General features: G+C 55.9%; 1 protein-coding gene across 9 annotated transcripts in view; it reads right to left on the bottom strand.

Moving 5' to 3' along the window:
- Nucleotides 1-1,095: 1,095 nt before the first annotated feature.
- CACNA1B (calcium voltage-gated channel subunit alpha1 B) overlaps nt 1,096-24,463 on the bottom strand; it is a 185,349-nt gene continuing 161,981 nt past the window's right edge. For 7 of the 9 annotated variants that reach the window (XM_045082838.1, XM_045082843.1, XM_045082839.1 and 4 more), the window contains 10 exons: nt 19,149-19,245; nt 16,062-16,170; nt 10,254-10,361; nt 9,413-9,525; nt 8,286-8,413; nt 6,827-6,962; nt 6,554-6,670; nt 5,230-5,437; nt 4,732-4,976; nt 1,096-4,365 (listed from right to left, as the gene is read on the bottom strand). In XM_045082838.1, the coding sequence (XP_044938773.1) occupies nt 3,835-4,365; nt 4,732-4,976; nt 5,230-5,437; nt 6,554-6,670; nt 6,827-6,962; nt 8,286-8,413; nt 9,413-9,525; nt 10,254-10,361; nt 16,062-16,170; nt 19,149-19,245 (1,792 nt within the window). In that variant the 3' untranslated portion in view covers nt 1,096-3,834. Of the gene's footprint in view, nt 4,366-4,731; nt 4,977-5,229; nt 5,438-6,553; nt 6,671-6,826; nt 6,963-8,285; nt 8,414-9,412; nt 9,526-10,253; nt 10,362-16,061; nt 16,171-19,148; nt 19,246-24,463 lie in introns of those variants that run through there. The other 2 variants (XM_045082846.1, XR_006607487.1) reach the window with 2 other exon arrangements.

Raw genomic sequence — 24,463 nt, 5'->3', positions numbered from 1 at the left:
CAAACCACAGAGTCTCACTGAGAAAACTGCTCGCTGGGAGACACAGTTACTCCCATAACCTTGATTCTAACAACTATGCATGTCCAAGGTTTACATACGTATCGGGAGGCCAAAGGACAGAAGAGCCAGTCTGCTGGACAGCTGTTGTGGCCAGGGCCACATCCAACACTTGGAAGGTTAAGAGACTGAGGGAGGACGCACTTGTCTCAACCACGCAGATGTTGGCAATGGAAACATCCTGTGGGGCTGTCTACACTGCCCATGGACTTACTACGTTCCAGGAGCACAGTCAGCTCAGTAACTGGCCATAGGGGTTGTCAAGACCATGCCTGGCCTGAACTGGAGGACCACAGATGCCTCCTGAGATGGTGAGAGGCCAAGGGCTGTCCTGTCCACTGTTCACTGTTGATCCACTTGGATGGGACGGAGGATCTAGCCAGGGCCAGGAGAGCCCCACCAGCCTGCAAGGAGATTGCACATGGGGGCAGGTAGGCCACTGTAGTCAGTCCTGTATCAATCCATACGTGTTTCCTCAGTGCCCTCATGGGTCAGGGTGGTGCTAGAACTTGCGGCTGCCCAGGCAGAGGGTGGCCAGTGGCACCCTTCACAGGTGGGAGGGAGGAAAAGCTGTGTATGACCTCTGAGGCCCTTACAGCTCTTGACTGGGCTTGAGCTGGATCTGAAACAGTCAGTGATGAGCTATTTCACTTTTCTGTTAAAGCCCAGGAGTGAGGGGCCAAAAACCAATGTTCCAACTCACCTCTGACTCACGTGTGACCCTGGGTGAGTCCTGTCCATCCTGGAGGCGTAGGGAGATGGAGGAAGGGGAAGAAAGCTGATGACGCTTAACCCTAACCCAGAGCATGGTCCTGATCCGGGCACTGATCCTGAGCCCAGCCCATGACCGTCACCCCAACACCACACTTGCATCATGAACAGACCCAAAAAAGTTTTAGAGGGGTCTTATTTTCTCCAGAGAGCTCCTCGGCTGTGCACTCCCGCCCGCGTGCCCACGGAGGCAGCCCAGCCTCCTGAGGACACTCAGATCGCTGACTCCCACACCCCCGGCATACATTACCCAGCAGCATGGTGGGGTTTGATTTGATTTTTTGCTAAGTTTTATTTTAATCCAAGGACTTTGATTCATACAAAATGTCATTGTAGAAACAATAGCAGAATCCAAAGTCTGGGTGATCAATATTACTCAGGCAGCAAACTCATCAATCACAGGATTGTTTTAAAGCAGGTCCCAGTTGTGTTGCATGGTTGGGACTTCTTTTTGGGTTTTTTTTTTTTTTAACACTGTTCTTAAATATAAAGTTTTGCAACAAACCTTTGATTTATATCAAATATAATTAAAAATTAACAAATGAGTACATTGTATCAAAAAGTACGAAGATATACATGTCATGCACATACTTGTATATATGTATATATGTATATATTTTACATGCACACATAACTTATTCAAACTACAGCCACTGCTTGACTGGTCCAGATGCAGACAACTGGTTAATGCATTTCAAATTTGGCAACTCACTATGAGATCTCAGTGGAAACATATGATAGCTGAGAAGAGACGATACAGAAACAAAACCCAAAGTCAGGAAAACAAGACACAGTATCTCCTCCCCCACTCCCTGTAGTTTTCACCAATTCCAGTGTCTAGAAGAATCCAGACAAACTGGTGAGGCTGTGCAGGGCTACAACAGTGATTCTCCACCGACCATGGCCTTGGAAGCAGCTGTGGTTCTGCACAGAATGGATACATTCAAAATAACATGGGCCAGAGATGAAACATCAGTATCAAAATACACATCCTTCGGCTTTGCAACAGGAGCACAGCAATCTCATGCAGGCTGAGATACCATTCCAGTTATCATTTCCTATTGCAGTAAAATACTCTGTAATCTTAAAGTTTCAGAGTGTTGTGCCTTCTGGTAAGGAAATTCTATAAAATGGTTTGGTCACAATCATGCTGAAACCCTAGAACAGGTGATTTAGTTCTACTGAACATGTGTCTTTTGTTGCATAGCCCTATGGGTTAGCGACACCCACTCACTGCGACACACCGCCACACAGAGAAACGCACACACACATCACAGGCCAAGTTTCTTTAAGGTGAGTCATGGGGTGACAGCCAATGGGAACACTCAAATGATCCAGCAAAGCGATCATCTGACGTTTCCAACATGGAGGGCGCACCAAAATCTAACCATCTAAGTACTCCTTTGGTCCACGAAACAAAGGGTCTCCCGGCATTTTACCCGCAGCCTCCTCCGGTGTTTCCATTTTGAGAGTGGCCATGAGGTTGGATTTCTCTCTCGCTTTTTGCTTTCCCATATCTTGTGCCACAAACAGTGCCGAGCTTAGCGTGCCTCCCACCCGAGCCAGAGTCTCAAAGCTTCTCCTTGCCGCGTCACTTCCTCTGAGTTTTGGCCTCATTCATTCGGGGCGTCCCAAGTGCCGCATCTGCTCAGACACAGACCCTCCCTCCTGCCCCCACCTCTCCCTCTTCCCAGTACCTCTCCCTCTCTCTGGCCTTCTCTGAAAAGAAACTCACGACAATAGACATCATGCCCCCTTTGGCAGGCATCCCGTCCCTGAGATTCAGATGTGCAACAGACTGAAAACACCCCACGCGGACATGCTCTACGCCGCTGTGTGGCTTCCCAGGAAGCCCTTTCACTCGTGGGAGGAAAACGGGAAGTGGTCGCTTCGTTTCCAACGACAGCCGTCCCACTGGATGCTACACGAGTGTTCTCCACGGACACCAGCCTTGCACCTGGTCGATGTCTGGAACTGGGAACAGTTCCAAGGATTCACCCACACTTCACACAGGCTTCACGTCACTGCCCCCAGGAGCCTGGCACGAGAGGGCTCGGAAGTCAGGCACTTGGTCGAGAGCAGCAGGGGCCAGGGGAGCTGGGGGACCACCCAGGCTGGACGCAAGAGCGTCTCCTCACACAAGACACACACACACACGCACGCACGCACGCACGCACGCAGACACACCAAAGAGCTGAGAGCTTCCTACAGGTTGGATTTTTTTAAGTAGTATTACTATTTCCTTCCCCAGTTTTCTGTTTTTCTCTTTTTTCTAGATCAAGTATATGGAATTGACAAAAGAGGGAAGGGTATTGTGATTAAAAACCAAAACCAACAGCCAGAATGTTTTCCAGATTTGGTCCCCGTCAGGGTTGACAGCATCTGGGAGAGGACAGAGTGTGTGAGTGTATTTCTGGTGCCCATTTGCGGTTTCGGGTACAAAGAGCCACGCCAGGTGTGTCTGTGTTTGTGGGCACTGACAGAATGCATGGAGCCGCGGCCCAGGCTCCCGAGGCTGCTGCCGTGACCGTCAACTCTGTCTTGTCTGGCCAGGCGTTCAAACGGGCCAGGCTCCCCCGTACCACAGACTTGGATAAAGGATGGCCTCTGTGAGATCCAGACCTCCTCAGAATGGCTCCAGACACACACCCCAGATGCTGGGACCCATCACGCAGGATTCAGACTGGCGGCGTCCTACTCAGCACATGCAGCCACTTCCCGTGTAGGGTCTGTGGTACGAGACCCAGGCAGGCAGCCTACCAGCGGACAGAGAGAGCCACATCTCTCTCTGAAAGGGCTTTAGGACTTGGTCCAGTGTGAAAGAGGAGGCGGGGTGGGGGGAGCAGCGGGGCCTCCCCCCAGCTGGCCCCAAAGGCAGGGCCCCTCCTCCCAGGGGCTGCTGCCCCCGCCTCGGTGCCCCTGAGCGTCCCCGGGAGCCCAGCATGGATGATAAAACTCATCAACGGAACGCGGCCGCTGCTCAGGTGCGTGGCGTGGGTGGCACAGCTAGCACCAGTGGTCTTGGTCGGGGTGGTGGTAGCTGTGCCGGGCCCGGCCGCCCGAGCTGAGTCCCAGAGTGCAGTGGTAGCCGTTGGGCACGCGGCGGAGGGGGTGGGACTGGGAGGTCAGAGAGGACACGTAGGAAGTCCGGGAGGAGCGGCCTGAGTTGGTGGCCACGGCCTCCTCAAAGGTAAGCGTGTCCTCGGGCTGGGTGCGGGCTGTGTCCTCACTGTCCAGACGCTGCCCCAGGTAAGGGTCAGAGCCGATCCTGGAGCCGGCAGCCAGGGGCTGGCTGAGGGGGTCTCTCTGGAGCAGAGCGTTGTGCTCGGAAAGGCCACGGCTAAGCCGGCCCGGGGAGAAGGTGGGGGGGCTGGTCTGTGCCCCAGCGAAGTGGACAGGCGAAGAGTTGGCCGTCTTGTAGGTGACACTGGGACGGGGGGTCAGCGGAGTCTGGGGGAGCTGCCTCCGCCCGCCACGGCCAGGGGTGCTAGCACCGGATGTCGACAACAAGGGGCTCCCGTTCACTGAACCACCACCCTACAAGAAAGCAGAACAGGGCAAGAAAAGAAAAAAATGAAAGTACCAGACCAGAGGCCAACGCGGGTGAGAACCACTGTGGGGAGGCGCGGTAAGGCATGGAGAGAGGCAGGCAGCCGAGGAGGGAGACTGGTCGAGTGTGTGGTGGGGGCAACGTAGCTGGAAACAGTGGGTAACAGAGGGACAGGCACCGTTCAGGGAGAGGCGAGACCAGAGGCCAGTCCAGGGCAGTTGGGACAGGAGGCCTGGGCTGGAGCGGGGAGCCGTGGGGCCCCGGGCCAGGGAACCAGGACATGAAGGAGGATTCGGAACATGGTGGGGAGGGGGAGTCTCGTAAGGAGGGGCAACGAGGGGGTCCTGTCTTACCGGTCTCGGGGGTACCGGCTCCTGCCCAGCTGTTGGTGATGTGGGGTGGCTGCTGAGAGAGGGTTTGGGGTGCGAGGGCTCACGGCCCCCAAAGCGGTCACAGGAGTAGAAGCGCTGCTTCTCCGAGGAAGAGGAAGACGGCTGCCTCCGCTCCTGGGACCGGCCGCGCTCCTGTCTGCGCTCCCTCCGGCAGCCTGTGGGTCCCTCTCCTGGGGGTGGGCCTGGCCCTGCAGCACTGCTGGGTGCTGGCCAGAAAGAGGTGAAGTCAGCACAGAGAGCCAGGTGGGGAGACAGACCCCCAGCCCAGACCTGGTCCCCATGACTAGCAGGAGGACCCAGGGTAAGAGCTGAGGTGGGCGGGTGGTCCTGCCTGGTCCCCCCAGACCTGTGACTCACCACCCCCTACTCAGGACTGCTTATATGGTCGAGGTACAGAAAGGAAGAGGGTCTCAGACCCCTGCCCCAGGCCCTGGACATAGGAGGGACCCCTGCACGCACCACCCTCTGTCTCTGCAGACAGGCTGGGCCCCTTCTCCAGGGACTTCTGCTTCCTGTCCCTGCGGCGATGGCAGCGGTGGTGGTGGTGGGGCACAGGCTGGCTGGCGGGGGCGCGGTCCAGGGCAGCGTTGCAGAGATGAGCCACATGAGGGCGCTGGGGCGCCAGTGTAGAGACGGACCGCTTCATGGGGCTGGCGCTGGGGGCCGGCTGTGGCGGGGGGGGGCTCACAGTTTGAGAGGGGTCTGGGGTTCCAGAACCACCAGGCCCCTCCTCTCCCTGGAAAGCTCTTCCCCACCCAGGCCCACCCTTTCCCCCAGAGCGCACTGCACAAGTTGCTGGCCATCTCTGCCAGCAGGGCGCAGAGAGCTGTTGGCCTCAGTGTCCCAGGAGGACAGGGAAGATGCCAGGACGAGGGAGGCTGGGGCCAGGCTAGGAGAACACTGAGGGGTGCTGCATGTGACGACTCTGCTGGGTCAGGGCCACGGGGCTGCTGCCCTGAGCTGAAATCAGGACCCATGGAAATGAGCCCTCCACATGGAGCAGACCCATGGCTTCCACTCAGTGTCCTCCAGCTGGCCGCCTCGCTGGCCAGGGTCAGGAAGGGGAAGAGGGCAAGAGCCACCAGCAGTGGGACACAGAGACAAGTTTAGAGGATGAAGTCATTTTGAACGTGCGGAGCCAGGAACCACAAAAGGAGGTAAGGACCGGGCCAGCCCCAGGCCAGCACTGAAGATCCCAGGCCCCAGGCCATGCTCTTCTAAAGCCCCTCACCTTCCCAGCAAGTGAAAGCAGGGTCCCCGACCCAGCCTCAGGTCTGCAGGCCCCTCTCTGAGTCCTTGTGAAAGGGCACGCAGCCCCCTTGCCCTAGAGCATCCCTGCATCCCCGAAGGAACGGGGGATGGAGCTGGGTGCTCCTGCACACCCAGAGAAGGAACAGGGCAGATCATCCCCAGAGCTTCGACAAGGCAAAGGGAGGACCAAGGTGTGCGGCACCTTTTGCACTGGGGGAAAGGGGGGTGCACTAGGGTGGGACAGGTATGCCCTAGAGAGAGGGAAAGGCTGGGTCAGGCACACTGGGCCACAGTAACCCAAAAAGAGGCTGACCACAGGTAGGTGCCACAGACTCTTGGCAGGCCTCAGAGGACTCTGGCTGTTCCTTTTGAGTCCATCATGGAGTCCTAGAAGTCCCCAACAGGACCAACAGCGTCCAGGCTGCCATAAGGTGGGGAGCCTTCACGTGGGACACAAGCCCTCCCCAAGCCAGGTTTCCTCATCCCCCACTCCCGCACCCTTCCATGACCCTGACCCTCCCAGACCACCTACCTGAGTCTCTGCAGCCAGGCGGGGCATGGAGGCCGCTCGTCCCTGGCTCTCCAGACCGGGCTGGGCTTCCCCGTCAGGACCTCTCAGGGCCACGCTCTGCATCTGGACCTCCACGGCCTGGGCACAGAGCGGCCCACGGTCACGGCAGCCCCCACGCCACTCTCACCTTCTCCCCTCCCCTGGGGCCTGCCGTCTCCCACCATCCCTGCCTCACCCCCACCCCTCTGCTGTCCGCCATCCCCAGCCTGACTCCCCAGCCCCAGGAACCCGCACCGGTTTTCCAGGCTGCGCCACTGGGATCTCTGTGGAGTGGCCACGCTCCAGGGGTGTCCTTGCCTCACTGGGTACCTCCTGGGTCCGCTGAGTGCCCCAGGAAACGGACTCCTTGATGCCGCTCTCTTGGGTTTGTCTGTAGAGCAGAGATGATTGTTGGCTCAGAGGTCTGTGGGCCCCGGAATGTCCACCGAGGACCTGGCCCCAGCCTGCCAGGAAGCTACACTGGCCCTTCCGCCTGGGTTCAGGAGCAGCCCAGCAGCCCAGCAGGCCCTCAAATGGCCACAGGGCGAGGGGTGTGGACCTAGCGCCAGGCTCCGAGCAGACGGCCAGAGAGGGCCCCAGAGAGGAGCGTGAGGGAAGGCTGGGCCCCGCCAGCAGCTTCCTCAGCCCTAAACACGGCCTCCTGCGCGTAGCTGGAGCAGGGACGGTTCTCAGCAAGGATGCGACCACACGTGTACGACGTGCCCGGTGCCCAGTACGGACATCCTGTCTGTGCTTGTGCCCAGCAAGCCCTGGCTGCTGAGTTACGTGCAGTGTAGGACTCAGCAAAACCTACCTCATTAACAGGGCAAGACCCACAGCCGGGCTTCGAAGAAGAGCGTCCAAACGTGTGCGGACGAGAGGACGTCGGGAGCCCTAAGCATGACAGCCACGCCCAGTCTGCTCTTGGCCCGCACCTCAGCCCCTGCTGCAGGAGGCGGCGCAGAAGCCCCTCCCCTGGCGCTCAGTGGGCGGTCCGTTTGAGCCCATGGGGTGTGAGCAGACATGGGACCCTGCTGGCCCCGGGGGGTGGCTAGAGGAGCCCACTGCACCACCCCTCCGCGACACACAACACGGGACAGGTCCCTGCTCTTTCACAGCACTTGGTTTGGGTGGTTCCTGCCCAAGAATTATTGCGGCAAGAGTCAGAGGGCAGGCGAGAAGGATGTCACCAGTCTGTGCACCAGATACAGCTGCTTCAGAAAGCGGGACCAGAGTGGACATCTGAGGGGAAAGGCATCTTAGAGGGGCTCGGAAGACTGGATACACACAAGCGGTCAACAGAATGTGGTGGGGACTGAGATGGAAACAAGTAATTTCTCAACGGGCAGGGAGGGAGCAGAGGCAGAGGCCCCTGCCCGGGATGGTAAATGGGCACACACACTGGGAGGGGACAGTCGGAAGCTGCTGGCCTCAGTACCATCAGAGGCACCCCTGCCACACTGGGGAATCAGCTCTGGGGACCACCACAGACTGCTCCAGCAGCCGGCCTGGACCAGCTTCCAGGCACCACCCACAGGGAACCATCTGGGTGGAGGTGGGCACAGGGTAGACAATGGAGCCCGTCTCCCAAAGTGGCGATGGGACCTGAAGGCTCCGTGTCCTGCGGCCATGCCTGCAGAGAGCCCCTCTGGGAGGTGCCAGCAACAGGAATCCTCCCTCCTCCCAGCACCGCGCTCCCTGGCCAAGTACGCACACGGCCCCGCCGTTGCTGAGGGAGGCAGAGCTCTTCTGCCGAAGGAAAACCCGGGCTCCTCGGAGCACCGCGGGCTGTGTCTGCTCCAGCGTAGCCTTCAGAGGGTGGAAGAGGGACACAGGGCCCATCTGCAGAAGGGACACAGACAAGAGGGAGAGCTCTGAGGGCAGAGACAGCTGCACCAGGAAGCTGCCGTGTCCCCGCAGCGTGGGCTGGTGCTCCTTCTGCCCTGCCCCAGCCCTACACAGGAGGGAGGCAGAGTCTCCCCCCCAGCCTGGCCTGTGAGTGACATCAGCAAAGTTGCTTCACTTCTTGGAGCTTCAGCTTCCTCACCTACAATATCTGGGGACTGCACCCACTTAGAAATGGCAAAAATATTTCATCTCATCAACTTGGATTGATGGGCAGAGGCCGCATAAGCCCCAGATTGAGCAGAATTCTGAGATTTCAGGCCTTGGTGAGGGGCAGGGCATGGGTGGGTGTCTGCATCAGACAGGGGAACGGGGGGCTGTGGTGTGCGTGGGCATCAGATAGTTCCCGTTCCAAGGGGGGTGGATGCCCCTGCAAGCCCTGACCACCAGGCAGCTTTCTAGACAAGAGAGTCTACATTATGGTCACTGATGCTTTGGCTATGTGGGTAAGTTATTCTCTTTGAAGGGTGACATCAGGAAGGCAGGACCCCAAACCAGACCAGTCAGTCATGAGTGGAAGAGATCATGGCCTTGGACCCATCAGTTTGACTCTTTCTGCTCCCTGCCGTGTGCAGGATAAGCAAATTCTCCTCGAACCTTCCCGAACAACCTCCTCGAGTGTTGTTCAAACTTCTTTCTTCTACCACTTAAAAAAGTGGTATCAGCAGGGAACGTGTTCTCAGCCCCTTGTCTACTTCTCCTGAACACTAGCTCTCCAAGTCAGGGGACCCCAGGACCAGCAAGAGACCAGCCACTGGAAAGCAGACAGGCTGCATGGAGTCTCTGACTTCGGGGGCGGAGAGCCACAGTTGGGACCCCTCCTCCTCCTTTTCCTGCCGGGCCATCCCCAGGAGGATGTGCGTTCCCTCTGCTGTCGAAACAGCTAACGGGTGTCAGAGCCTGAGGTTACTGCTTGGGAACCCTGAAACCCGGTACCTGGGACAGGCCTCCCGTTGCCTGGTGAATCTGATCTCTGGTGGTCTTGTTCTGTTTGTAGAAGTCGAATATCATCAGAGCTGCGTACACTTTTCCCACAGTCATCTCATCGGCTGGAGGGAGAGAAAACAGGACAGAGTATGGCGGAGGAAGGTGGGGCGGGTGAGACAAGGGAAGAGCCCCCCCGTGAGGAACCCCGCACACGCTCAGGAAAGGGCACAGGGCTGGGCCAAAGTTGCACAGTCCCCACATGGTATCTTTGGACACTGGGCACATGCTCCCTGGAGCTGCACTGCCTCCCCACAGGGCCCTGCATCTCCTCCCAGTGAAGGGGATGTGGGGGTTGATCTTTAAGCTCTTCATCTCTAACAGGAGTCGCCCTGCTGTTCTCTGATCTTTTTAAGTACAGCCCCCACCAGGAACGTGGGGGACTGTGGCCAACAGAATAAAGTCCAGATAATTCCCTCCCACAGTCCCTATGCGCCCACTCTTAAGACTGTTTCCCCACAGGTGGAATCTAAGTCTAGACTATCAATGAGGTCACCCTGGCCCAGGGGTCCCGGCACTGCCTCTGGGAGGGACACAGAAGGGGGTGAACAAGGGGAGGTTTTTTTTTTTTTTTTTTAAAGATTTTATTTATTTATTTGACAGAGATCACAAGTAGGCAGAGAGGCAGGCAAAGAGAAGCAAGAGGTGAAACCAGGCTCCCTGCTGGGCAGAGATCCTAACACGGGACTCAATCCCAGGACCCTGGGATCATGACCTGAGCCGAAGGCAGAGGCTTTAACCCACTGAGCCACCCAGGCGCCCCGAACAAGGGGAGTTTCTTTCCCTCACTTACGTTTATGGGGTGGCACCAGTAAATCCAGGGTCTTCTGGGGCAGATTGGCCCACACAGAGGAGATCTCCTTCCTCAACTCAGCATCACACTGGTGCTGCTTGGTGCCGGCTGGGGCGGGACAGGGCGTGGAGGAGAAGAGAGATATCAGCAGCCGTCCCATACCCCCTTGGGGAGCAGGCAGGGAGAGGTGTGGTGCAGAGAAAAACGGGGCAAGGACAGTGCTAGGAGAGAGGGCGGAGCCGGAAGAAGCGTGGCCAGGGCGGCCATCAGAGCGCCCCTGAGGGGCTCCTGTCTGGAGACAGAGGCCTGCGTGCATGGGCCCTGGGAGTGGAGAAGGTCACGGTGGCAGTCCAGCCCTTCCAAACTACCGAGGGAACACCCACCCGTGCCAGGTACTGCTCTAGGTGATGGAACAAAAGCAAAGCAGCTGCCTTTATGGTACGACGTGGCTTTATAACGTGGCAGTAAGTTAAAAATCAAGGGCGCTGGGTACAGAAGAAGCCAAGGAGGGACGAGAAATACCAGGGGGGCTGCCGTGTTGGACAGGGTGGTCAGGAAATGTGTCGTGTGTGCATGACCCTGAAGGCAGAAAGGGGCCAGGGTGTGTCACACAATGAGCCAGGACAGCAAGGCTCACTGAGCAGGGCATGGGGGTTGGGCATTGCAAGGAGCAGATGCTGAGATGGGAAGCAGCAGAGGGATAAAATACTGATTTATCTTTTTTTTAGCATCAGGGATAGTGTGGTGTGCATACGGTGTCACTCACCCTTTTCAGTTATCCTGTTCTGTGAACTGCGATAAACCCATGAAGCCACGTGGTTCCATGGCCAAAGCCCCTCCGTGCTCCCACTGTAACTGACCCTTGGCCTTCTCCTCCCCTCCCTCCCCCTCCCCGTGTGTTTTTCGTCCGGTTTATGTGGCCTTCTCCAGAATGCCACACAAACAACATCGCAGGGTGTCTTTGTTTTGGGGGACTTCCCCACTCAGCCCCCTGCATTTGAGACTCATCTGTGCTGGCGAACGCGTCGGTACTGTGTTTCTTTTGATAGCTGAGGACTATCTTACTGTATGGACAGACCACAATTTGCTTATCCATTCACCAGTTGTAAACACTTGAGTTGCTTACATTTGGAGATGATTATGAAATACAGCTGTGAACCTCTGCATCTATGTTTTTGTAAAGATGTGTTTTCTTTTCTTCCCACTTAGGAGTGGGATGGCTGGGCCAAACCGTCAGGAACTGCCAAACTAGGGTGGCAAGAATCCCATATTATATATTCTCAGCAGGGCTTAATACTGTCCTTTTAAAAAGTATTTTAACCATATTAATAACCATGTAGTGTTACCTTATTGTGGCTTCATTTTGGATTTCTCTAATGACTAAAGATACTGAGTGTCTCTGTAGCTGTTTACTTGCCTTCCATATATACATCTCGGTGACATGTCTGTTCAAACCCTTTGCCCATTTTTATCAGGTTGTCTATTTTCTTATTACTGAGTTGTGGGAGACCTTTACCTATTCTCCAAACTGATCCTATATCAGATATATGTTTCAAAAATATTTTCACCATTGCTTTAGCTTGTCTTTTCATTTTCTTAAATATAAAGCAGAAGTTTTTTACATTGGATGAAGTTCAATTTATCGATTTTTCTTTGATGGCTCATGCTTTTTGTCTTAAAAAATCTTTCCCAAACTCAAAATTTCTCTCCTGTGTTTCCTTCTAGAGGTTTTATAATTTCACATTTTACATTATATCTATGATCATTTTCAAGTTAATTTTGGTAGGAGATGAAAGGTATGTGCTATGGGCTACCCCCATTCACCTGTTGAAACCTGAACTCTCACTGGGACTGTATAAGGCTGAGAAGGAGGTAATTGGGTGAAATGAGGTCAGAAGTGGGGGGTCTGACCTACAGAGTTAGTGTCCTTATGGGAAGAGACACCAGAAAATTCATTCACTCTCTGTACCTACTCAAGGAAAGACCATGTGAGCACATGGTGAGAAGGTGACCACCCTACAAACCTGGAGAACAGGCCTGGGGATGAACCCTACCTTCCCGGCACCTTGATTCGGACTTTCAGCCTCTAGACCGTGAGGAATAAATTTCTGTGTTTAAGCCACTCACTTACGGTATTTTGTTATTGGCAGCCCAAGCAGACTAAGATAGTAAAGGTCAAGATTTTTCCCTTTTGGGGGGATATAGCTGTCTAAATTATTCCAGTACCATTTGATGAAAAACTTATCCTTTCTCCATTAATTGCCTTTACAACCTCATCAAAAACCCACTGGCCGTGTAAGTGTGAGTCTCCTTTGTGTTCCACCGACCCATGTCTCTGCAATTGACTTGCTTTATAGGTAGTCTCTGATTCATGTGGACTGAGTTTTCCAGCTTTGTTCTTTTTTCAAAATCGTTTCTCAAGTTTTTTTGCTTTTCTACAAACATTTTAGAATTCATTTGTACATTTCTACCTAAAAACATCTTGGGATTTTGGTTGGGTTAACATTTATTCTATTGATCAGTGTGGGAAGAGCTGACATCATGGCGACACGGAGTCTTCCTGTGCAGGAAGGCGATGCAGTGCTTGATTCAGTTACGTCTTCTTTGATTCTTTCAGCCAGTGCTTTGAAATCGGCAGCGTACAAAGTTCACATGTATACGTTGTAGAGTTATCCAGCAACACAGATGTATTTCATGGTTTTGGTGCAATTTTAATGGAACTTTTTCCCATTTCAATTGTTAATTGCTAATATGTAGAAATACATTTGCTTCTTACACATTGACCTTGTATCCTGCAGCCTTGCTAACTTGTGTATTGTTTTAGTAACTTCTTTTTTTTTTTTTTTTTAAAGATTTTATGTATTTATTTGACAGAGAGAAATCACAAGTAGATGGAGAGGCAGGCAGAGAGAGAGAGGGAAGCAGGATCCCTGCTGAGCAGAGAGCCCGATGTGGGACTCGATCCCAGGACCCTGAGATTATGACCTGAGCCGAAGGCAGTGCCTTAACCCACTGAGCCACCCAGGCGCCCCTAGTAACTTCTTTCAATGGCTTAAAACAATAGAAATTTGTTATCTCAGTTCTGGAGGCCAGAAGCTCAAAATCAAGGTGTCAGCATGACGGTGCCTCCTCCGTATGCTCTAGTAAAGAATTCTTCCTTGCCTGTTCCCAGATGTTGGTGGCTCCCAGCCATCTTTGGAATTTCTTGTTTTATAGATACCTCCATTTTCCTTTTCTTAGAGCCTTTCAGATTTTCTCCATAGATAATCATGCCAGTTGTAAATACGGACGGCTTTATTTCTTCCTTTCCAACTGGTATGCTTCCTATTTCTTTTTCTTAACTTATTACAATGGCTAGGTCCTAAAGTAAGATGTTGAACAGGAATGATGACAGTAGACATCCTTCCTTTGTTTTTGATCTTAGGGGAAAAGTCTTTCTTTGTTAAGTGTGTCATTCACTGAAGGTTTTTCACAGATATCCTTGGTTAGATTGAAGGGGCTTCCTTAGTTACTACACTATGCAGAATTTTTAAAATCATGAAGAGATACTTAATTTTTGTGAAATGCTTTTTCTGCATCTATTGAGATGATCATATAGTTTCACTTCTTTGATACAGTAAATTATATTGATTGATTTTTAAACTTGAACTCAACTTGCATTCTTGGGATAAACCCTACTTTTGTCATCAAGTAAACAGAAATATATATATCCAGATTCAGTCTGAGAAAATGGTGTTGAATATTTTTGTACCTACAGTCATGTGGGATAGTGATCTATAATTTTCTTTTCTTATTGTCTTTGTCTCTTCTTGGTATCAAAGTAATGTTAGCATCATATGGTAAGTTGAAAAATATGCTCTTTTTTTCTATTTTCTGGAAGAGTTTATATAGAACAGGTATTATTTCCTCCTTAAATGTCTGGCCAACTTCACCTATGGAGCTAATGGGGCCATGGATTTTCTTGTTGGAAGTCTCTTAACTATAATTTAATTTACTAAATATAGTGCTACTCAGATTATCTCTTCCTTTTTTTAACCCACTCAGGTTATCCATGCCTGAAAGAGCTTGGTAGTTGGTGTCAAAGAATATTCCCATTTCATTTAAGTTACAGGCAGAGAGTTGTTCATAAAATTTCCTTGTTATCCATTTAATGGCGGCAGGACCTGTAGTGGTGTTCTTTCATTCCTTATATTGGTTATTGTTGTCTCCCTTTTTCTTGATTAGTCTAGCCAGAGTTTTATTAATTTTATTGGTTTGATTTCCAACATGATCATCCTTGCTGGTATGTTGAAGGCAGACAAGAGCAGAGGCAGACCAGCTGGAAGCTATGGCAACAATCTAGCCAAGACCCAAGAGACAGTGGCTTGAACAGGAGCTGGCAGTGGGCGAGGGCAGAGAAGTGATCATACTCTGTAGATACTGAAGGTAGAGTCAGGAGATATGACAAGGGATCGGATAGAGGTCAAAACTGGGGCAAGGATGAAAAAAAGGAGGTAAGAATGACTCCAAAGGCTTTGGCTTGAGTGACCAACTGGAAGAAGAGAGTTTCCACAGATGGCGATGGGAACGACCATGGGGAACACGTGGCGATCAAGTCCAGGCAAGTGAACTTGGAATGCTTCCTGGGCCTCCAAGTGGAGACAGTAAATAACTTTTCTCACGTAGCCCCTCACATGAGAATGCAGGCCTGGGGTTCAGGAAGAGGCCTGGACTGAAAACACGAAGTAGGAATTCCCAGTATTTAGAGCCATGAGAATAGGTGGAAGGACCGAGGGGGCAGAGAGTCTGAGCGGTGCAGTGACATCCGGAGAGTGGGAGACATGAGAAAACACAACAAGAAACATCAAAGGGATTCAACAAGTCAAAAAGGAGGTGACAGCCGAGGAAAGGCTGAGCTGCGGATAGGGAAGATAAGGTCACTGCGCAGCTCAGCAAGCGCGGCTCCCGCAGCACAGCCGTGCAGACCCGCCTGCGGAGTGAACGGGAGAGACCCGACAGACCCTGCAGACCAGTCTCCCAAGAAGCCAGTTGCGAGGAAGAATAAACATAGGGAAGTCGGTGGAGGAAGCAGATGGGAGAGATCATAGCACATCTATATGTTGATACAAAGACTCCAATAGGGAGGAAACAAGTGATAGCACAAGAAGCAGGGTGCAGAATTTCTGGCGGGACATCTTTGGGGAGATGATGAGAACGGGACCTAGAGTGCAAGGGGTGGTAGGGTATGGGACTGGCCTTGACTCATCCGCTATGAACAATATGGCTGAGCTCAAGATCACGAATGCAGTCTGGAAGGAGGTGTGGGGGCAGGGATAGGGCGATTCCCTCTGGTGGCTCTAATCTCCTCTGAAGGTACAGCAGGCGTCACAGGAGGCCGCAGGTGGGGAGGACACACTGGAGGTTTGTTCTCTCCTAGATTTGCCACAGGCAACGCGGTCCTGTCAGCTCAGAAGAGGACACGCCAGGGACTGGGCTCACTTCAGGGAGTGGACCGCAGGCACACAGACTCTCTGGCCTGGAAGGGTGCTGCCTCCACATGCTCTAGCTCTGGGTAACCGGGACAGGCCGATTACCCCCACTGCACCTCAGCTCCCTCTCGTGAAAATGGGATCATTCACAATGCCCCAGGGTGGTTGTCAGGTGACAAGGTTGGTGCCCGACAGAGGCGCCATGAGCACCTGTCCTCAGTCCCCTCCAGACAGGCCTCCTCACCCCTCCTCCCCTCCCTGCACACTCCCCCGGGGGCGGCTCTGGAGTGAGACTGCCTGGCCCTGGCTCGGTGCCCTCCCCAGATGCTGCCTTGCTCACCTGGAGCCAGCTTGATCTCCAGTGCGGTCCGGATGAGGGCCATCAGCGTGGACGTGAAGTGGACAGTCATGTCCTCGCTGGAGATGGGCATGTTCATGCGAACCAGGCGCTAGGGACAAGGGGAGCAGGTCAGGGCCAGGCTTACCAGGGTCCCTCCACCACGGGACTACAAGGTGCTGGAGGCCCCTAGAGGCTGGGCTTCTCCTGGGGGTGGCTTCTGCAGGTGCCCAGGCCCAAGCAAAGTTGGGTGGCTGGGAGTTTTGCCAGCATTCACACTCACCCTTGGACCCCCACCCTCACCGGAGCTGAGGCTTCACCCAGCCGCAGACAAAGGGACATCCGGGTAAAGACTGTCGCATCGCACCAAGCCAGAAGGCTGGGTCCCTCTGAAAGAACAGGCACGTGCTCAGCCGGAAGGACCCCTGCCCGAGGCTGGAGTATGGGGCATGTGGCCTGGGCTCAAGAGGGAGGGGTCTGGGCTGCAGAACTGAGGCTGGGGTGCCCTGGGATGGCCCACAGATGGACGGGAAGACCCCTGTCCTTACTGCTCTGCCAGGGTCACCCGTTCCACCGGCAGCCCGGAGCCCTGGACAAAGGGCAGGTCAGCCATGAGCACAGCCCTGGGCTCCAGCTCCCAGTGAGGCCTCCCTCCACCCAGGAAGGCTTTGTCTCTCACCACCCAGCCAGGGGACCTGGAATAGGCAGCCAGCACCTTCCAGTCAGAAGGACCCGGAGCCGGTAGGACTGCACAGAGCCAACGTGAAGGCTCCTCGGGAGAGGCTCAAGATGACCGCACAGGAGTAAAAGTACTCCGGAGCAGACTGGGGGCGGCGTCCGGCTGCTGTACTCCCTGCTTCCCCATCAGGTGACCCGCCCCTCTCCTCTCCTCATTTCTCAAGGACAGAACCGTGGGAGACAGACGAGTGTCCATCCCACAGACCTCCAGGAACAGCCAACAGCTACCCGCAGCCTGAGACTCTGAGAACTTATGTGATGTCTAGGAAGAAAAGTGTCCCCAGTGTGTCTGGAATGGCCTCAGAATGGCAGGTCACCCAGCTGGCCGGCTGGAGCCCTAGGGGACCCGTGACCCAGCCGTCACCTCTCAGCAGTCTCTTGTCCTCTGCCGCAAGACAAGAGCTAGAGACGGGGACGCCGGGTCCCTCCCTGGGCTCTGCCTGTCCTCTGCCAAGCCCATACCCTATGACACAGCAGTGCCTTTGGGGAGGGCCCTCAGCCCCGTCCCCGGTGTCTCGGCCCTAAATCCAATCCTCAATCTAATAGAGGTTGGGTGGTTGGAGACATGAGCCTAGACTCTGCCCCCTTGAATGCTGGCAAAGCCCCACCTGGCACACCCACTCGTGGTCCCAGGACCGCACACATAACCTGTGTGACGCACACCAGGAAAACAGGCTTTCCAGAGCACGGTGTCCCTGTAGACCGGCACCAATGACAGAAGGAGAGGCAGAGGGATTCCTCTCCAGGGGGTCAGGGAGTTGGGTACCAGCATGGAGGGGCGAGCAGGTGATCACCAAGAGAAGAGAGCTCTGTCCAAGGCACCTTCACCAGAGGCTCTCCTCTGCCTGACTAGGCCCTAGAAGGGCCAGGATCTCAGGAAGCGGCAGCAGGACAAGGCCAGGGCAAACAGACAGGCATCTCTGCCCTGGGCTGAGACCCTCCTGGTCACAGCACTCTGCCCTTCTCCTGCACCCTCCCCAGCTCTCCACACCCCTCCATTCCCACTCAGCCTGCTGCCGCCCCTGGTCTCTTCATGACCAGCACCTTGGAACCGGCCAGCAGAGCTGGGGAGGGGCCCAAAGGCTAGCCCATCGGGGCCCTGCATGCCCAGCCCAACCCCAGGTGCCGGTCCGGACAGAACTCTCCTTCTTGGGAACAAAGCTATGGCCACACATGCAGGCCTCCAGGCAGGCACAACGTGCAGGCCAGGCAGGGAAGGGCTGAGGAAGAGAGCAGAGGCGTCTGCCGACGGCTTGAGGGACAACTGCTTAGCTTCCGAAGGCTGTGCTGGGCCAGGTGACAGTGACAGGCCCAGATTTGGAGCATTGACAGCGTGGACAGAACCAGAGAGGGGAGGGCTCTGCTGGGAGGCTTGCTCAGAGAGAGGGCGGGGGCAGGGAGCCTCCAGACACACGCTGGCTGAGTCGCAGGACTCCGGCTGGCTCTGTTTTCTGGGAGCAGCAGGAGCTGCAGGAGGACTCTTGGTGCTGGGCGGCAGGTGGGGGGTTGCTAGACGGATGGAAGGTGCCTATACACCAAAGGGGGGCTAAGGACACATGGGCAGATGGGAGCAGGCTGTGGGCTGGGCCATGTGACCGGCTCGCCTCCTGAAGAGGGATGCCAGGAGGTGTCCCTCAGTTTACCCCTCGTTGCGGCTCAGCCTCCTGGGCATTGGAGGGAGGGGGCTTCGGACCACCTGAGCCCCTGAGGCTCTCCTTACCCTGTAGCAGCCCTCTGAAGCCCCAGGAATGACAGCAGGACGCCTCTCCGTGGCGTCCTCTTCCTTCTCAATGCCACAGTGCCTCCTTCCCACTGTGGGGATGCTTCCTCCCCAGGCTGACGGCAGCCCAGACCCCGAGAAGTTCTGCACGTGTGGAGCTGGGTGTGGGCTCCTCCTAAGTGCCGGAGGCCCTGCAGAGCCCTATCACCCCAGGGTCAGACCTGAAGGGCTGGATACCTCCACCTTCATCAGGCGCTTATGGGACAGAGAAGCTGAGTGCCGTCCTGGGCCCAGAACAAAAGCAGCTTCTGTCAAGAAGGTGGTCTGTCCCGTCATTTCCAGGAAAGAGAAGGAAAGGGAAGAAAGGCAGGGGGAGGGCTCCGCCTCTGTCTTCCTGAGCCTCTCAGGGCCTCTCAGGGTGGGCAGACCCGCGGGAACAAGGGGCGGCTGCAGAGACACCATCGTGGTATCCATGTCCCTCTGTCTGGGAAGGTAGAGGACGTGGTTGGAGCAGAGAAAAGGAAGAAACAGTGAGATAGCAGAGCGGCAGACAAACAGACGGATAAGCCCCCAGAGGAGACCTGAGGCCATCCCCAGCACAGCCAGCCTCGGGGTGCAGGGGCGGGGTCTACCTTGTATGCAACTCGAGCAGGGCATTTCTTCCCCAGCCCCAGGGGTGGGGACATGTGTTTCAGCATCTCAAACATGTCATTGTAACTGATGCGCCCACTGGAGACCCGGCCCAGAGAGGCAGAGGCGAGGGTGGGGTCCACAGGAAGGGGTGCGGCAGGAGGGGAGGGGGAGGAAGCAGACAAGAAAACAGATCCAGTTAACCAGCGTCAGATTACAGGCCGAAGTCAAAATACGCAAAATGAGGGACTTTTCTGCTTGACTCGATCCCCTCCTTGCCCCTCCCAGCCTCACCTCCACACTCCAGCCCCACGCAGGGCAGCGGGCAGGGGTGACATCTGAGCTAATGAACATGGAGGGATGAGGAAGGGCTGCATCGGGGCGGCTTTGGGTTGTCAACTTCGGATTTTACGCTTTTAGAAACCACAGATAATGCCAAATTGGAAAAGAGCTGTTTCACCATGCCGGGAGAGCTGGTGCCTAACCCAGGAGGCCAGCCTGAGAACCACGGCAGAAACGTCAGCGTTCCTTAATGCTCAATTTGCTTCCAAGTTAGCCTGGAGGCTAAAAAGTGGAGAAAAATCTAAAACAGGCCAGAAAACTAGAGTGGGAGCCATGTTGTTCTGCAAGGAGCCCAGAGGCTCTTGAGACAAACTGGACGGGTGAGTCCTGCTCCAAGCCCAGAGACGCCCGAGGCTGCCCAGGGCAGGGCTGCTGCTGGGAGTCAGGGCTGGGCAGGAAATGGGAGACTGCGGGGGCCGGTGAGGGGGGGGCGCGGTGGGCAGCTGGGGTCGGAAGTGGCTCGGAGCCACTCTTACTCCCCCCTGACAGCACGCCAGGAACAGGGCTGGGGCCCACAGACGGGACCCGGCTCCAGATCCAGGGAGGTGTCTGCGGCTGCTGACTGTGTCTTCCAGAGGTAGACAGGCCACCAGGCCTGCAGCCTCAACTCCACCCCCAGGGACACCTGCCTATGGGACCTGCTCAGGGTCCCAGAGACATGGTCAGGTGCAGGCCTCCCAGGACAAAAAAGGGACAGCTTTTCCCTGGCAGGAACAACTGCCCCAGGGCCTGGCCCTCCTCCCAGGGTGCCCAGCCTTGGCTGAGTGGTTCAATCCAGAGGTGAAGCAGGGGAGCCCATCCTTGGGCCTCCACTGCCTCTGCCCTCGCCTCCCTCAGGGAACAGAAACCCCTGGGTTGTTGGGCTCTTCGGACTGGGAGGGGCAGCTGCTCCTGGTCTGCTTGTGCCCATGCTCTCCTCCTCTGGGGCCCTTGGCCTCCAACCTGTCTGACCATCAGCCCACCCTTGAGAGCCTGGAGGCAAAGCCAGGTGAGACAGCTGCTTCCTTGGGCACAGGCAGCGCCTGGCCCCCAGCTCCCACCCAGCAGCCGACCCCTGCCCTCAAGGCCCAGCCAGAAAGCTCCGTGTGCACTGCCTCAGAAGGCTGCCTCTCCCCGGCCAGCTGGAGGGGTCAGGAGATCAGATGGGGGACCGAAGCGTCCAGGAGGTTGGAGTGCGGGCAGGGCAGGGCAGGAGGAAAGAGAGGTGAGGTGTTGTCATTCCCAAACCAGGCAGGGAGTGTGTGCTGTGTCTGCATTTCGGGCAGGGGAGAGTATGTGGGATGGAGGCTCTGAAGTCGCAAACCTTGTAGGCCAACCTACGAGGGCAGCTCTTCCCTAAGCCAACGGGTGGCGTAATACAACGCAACAAACTGTACATATCCTTATAATGAATCCGGCAACTGGAAAGGAAACGTCACAGGTTACAGCAACCAAGGCAGCTGAGCCCGCCCCGCCCACCCACCCAGCCTGCGGCAGGAAGAGGAGCCCCGCGGCTGGACAGGCAGCTCCCTGCAGGGAACCCTGGGGCTCCGACAGCCCCAGGAAGCGTGGCAGCCCCAAGACAGTGTCCGAGCCTGAGGCAGGTGGGAGACACACCACATGGAACACGGCCGGCCCGGCCCCCAGCCCCCACCGTGCACACACTGGAACCACCGGTCCATCTCTCCCTGGGCCCTGCTCCCCCACCCTCTCCAGCAGCCCCTACTCTTGCTCCCCGAGTGCCTGGGACCCTGTGCCTGGCTCTCCTGATGGGGCCCCACCTCCCAAATCTCCTGGAATCTGCTGGTCCGACTAAGAACCCCCTTGTCCCAGGGTTGGCACCCCAGCCAACACGTTTCTCTTTCCTGTCCAATCAGATCCAAACTTCTGGAAAAAAGGGAAGAAAGAGGAAGCCCCATTCTGCCTCACCCAAGGTGCTTGCTAACTTCACTGGACACAGAGCATCATCACAAAGGGTCTGGAAGCATGGTGAAGCCCCCAGCCCCGGTAATCACCCAACCCAATGTGCAGCCTGTTCTTTGGCTTGTCTTCTCTCTTCCACCATCAAACCCCTCAGAGGGCACCAGATGGAAGGTGGGGGAACAAGACCGTCGTCCCGACTCAAACACTGTCCTTGCTGTCTATTAAGTCAAAGCTACGGTCTGTCCTGAAGTTCAAGACCTTCTCTGCCTGTCCCAGCCACCCTTCCAGCCCCTTTGCGATGTGTTCTCTTCTCCATCAGACACAATCAGACCCCCTTCCCTTCAGCCCTGCCCCACCCGCTTCTCCGGAGCTCCGTCCATCCTGCCCCTCCCAGTCTGGCTCAAATGCCACCTCCTCTGACTCACCAGGCAGACGGGGTCTCTCCCTCCCCAAACAGCTGGGCTCTCACTACAACTCCCCTGATCTCCCCCAGTGCTGCCGCACCCAGCGTCCTGAGAGCACGAGCCTGCTTCGCCTACACACCCCCGGCCCCAGGCACACTGTGGAGGCTCCGGAATGGTGACGGGCAGATGGATGAGCACAAAGACGAGCAGACAGACCGCGCACAGGTGGGATGTGATGCTCCTTTCGAGGGTCCACACCACCACAAAGTGAAGCCACACGAAGATGGGGGAGGGCGGCACCAGGAAGCAACAACCCCGTGCCTTCTTCATCACCACGCCCACGCAGACCTGCATCCACACGCGTGTACACACACAAGCATGCCTTATACACTCACACACACAGGCGTTCACACACACGTGCACACGAACACACACAGGAGCACACAAACATCACTGCACTCAAATGTCTGCAGTCACGTGTGTGTACCCGTACATGTACACACAAGCATGTGCGCACGTGCACATGTATATGTCTGCCATACACATGCACATGTGCATGCCACGTGTGTACAGACCTGTACACGTACCCACACAAAAACATCCCTGCACATATGCACTGTGCACACACTCCCAGAGCCACACAGGGACAAACACACACACATACACACATACACACGCACATGAAAGCGTGGAAATTTCACAAAGTTTTGCTGTTTTTTAAGTTTCTCCAAGAACCAGGAGGCAGCAGAGTGGCCAGCTGGGACATAACGATGACCACAACCATGCGTCTACCACGCAGGCCAGGAAGGGCTCAAAGCACTCTCCTTGCTCCTGTGCCCAGGACTCGGTCTGCTTAGTGGCCTCTGCTGGGCCTTCCCCTGGCCCCTGCCACCGGGAGGCAGGCTCTGTTTCCAGCCCCAGGCACATGTGGGAGCAGCAAGTCTGAGCGTCAGCTGTTGGTCACGTCCATGTGACTTCGGACCACGGGCTTGTGTGCTGTTTCACAGAGGCCACCTCTGGCACGAGGCTTCCATCTGCTGTCTACTCTTCCACAGACTTTCTTGACCACGCTCCCAATGGCCTCTGCCTTCCAGAGGCCCTGTTTTCCTGACTCTGGATTTCAGGACGTCTGAGCCATCACAAAACCACAGTCTGGCCCTGGTCCATTTCCTGTCTGTCCTCATTCTGCTCCCCCAGCGGCTGGACTAGGGGAAGTCCTGGGTCGGCAGTTCATAAAGATTTGGGAGAAGTCCTCCCTTCTCACAGGCCTGCTCCAACCTGCGTTTGTCCTGCCCACGTGGACATGTGTCCAAGTCACAACCCACAGTATCTCCGCTTCCCGGTAACACCACCAACAGAAACACTGTGCCGCAAACAGCTGCCCCATGGTCCAGAGGCCCCTCCTGGGAAGAGCCTCGCTTGGAGTCTCCCCTGCCCTCTGGCCTGACCAGAGAACCCCCACCTGCCGCCAGAACGAGACTGGGCATGGCAGGCCCAGCCTGGTGGCACATCAGCACAGTGGCAGGACTCCCCAAGGCCATGGAAACAGTCACCTACACCATGAAATGTTAAGTAACAGTTACACTCACTCGGCAATGTGTGAAAATGGCAAAAGATTCACAATGGAGAACACCCAGAAACACTATGGGCACAGCAATGCCCGAGGGTTGCGGGTGCTGCCCGTGGTCTCAGGGCACGCCAGCCCGGGAAGGGTCTCCCGCAGCAACCTCTGGGCCTTCCTGGGATGCGGTAGGGGCTCCAGGAAGGCTGCAGGAAAGGAGGCTGAGGGACCCTGCAAGCCCCCAGGCCTTCTGGGCCCTGGGGTCAGAGCACCTGATCCCCTCGCTGAGTTTCCGTTGAGGGAAACACAGGTAGGAGCTCGGGCCATCTGTGGGCCGTAGGGTCCTCACCACGACGACACTGACCATCGGCCCCAGGCCTCTACCACATGGGGTGACCACACCCAGAGCTGCGTGAGGGGGCACAGGCAGGCTGGGGAGCCACGGAGAGAGGACGTGGGAGTGGCCACACCCCGTCTTCCCAGACGTCCCCTTGCCTCCAAGCGTGGGAGGGACGGACGCCTGCTCGTTCACAATCGCGTCTGCTGGCGCTCACCATGACCGAGGCGGGGAGCAGACCCGTGCCTTCCCCAGCAGCCAGGGCTCTTGGCCCCTCCATGTCCTGGCGGCCTTGCCGAGAGCGTGCCCTGAATAACTACTCAAGAAACTGCTTGAGAGCGTGAATGAGTGCATAAGCCAGTGAGGAGCGACAGATGAAGGAACAGACAGACGGGCAGTGAGTCCGCGTTGCTCCGCGACCCCGAGGGTAAGAGCAGTCCCTGTGTGCGGGACTCTCACGCCGACCATGGAACAACATTTTAGCCCCAGCCGGTCCCCTCACGACACCCTTGCTGTCTGGAAATGAGCCACCCCTCTCCTGACGCAAGACAGTAACCTTACCCACCAGGACCAGAGGGTCTCCAGCATACTAGACCCTTCCTGGTAGCTCCTTCGATGTCAGTAAAAGTTCACCGAGCGCCTGCTATTGGCAGCCTGGGCTGGGGACACAGGTGCGTGTTGGCTCCTGTTCCCAAGGGCGATGGCAGAGAGGGAGAGGCCTGAGCCCATGGGCAGGAGGAATGTCATTTGTGCCACGAAGGCCTCCAAGCT

The sequence above is a fragment of the Mustela putorius genome, unplaced genomic scaffold, assembly GCF_011764305.1.
Source record: "Mustela putorius furo isolate JIRA1106 unplaced genomic scaffold, ASM1176430v1.1 tig00000596_pilon_pilon_pilon, whole genome shotgun sequence".
NCBI lineage: Eukaryota > Metazoa > Chordata > Mammalia > Carnivora > Mustelidae > Mustela > Mustela putorius.
This window is presented reverse-complemented; position numbering and strand designations above follow the sequence as displayed.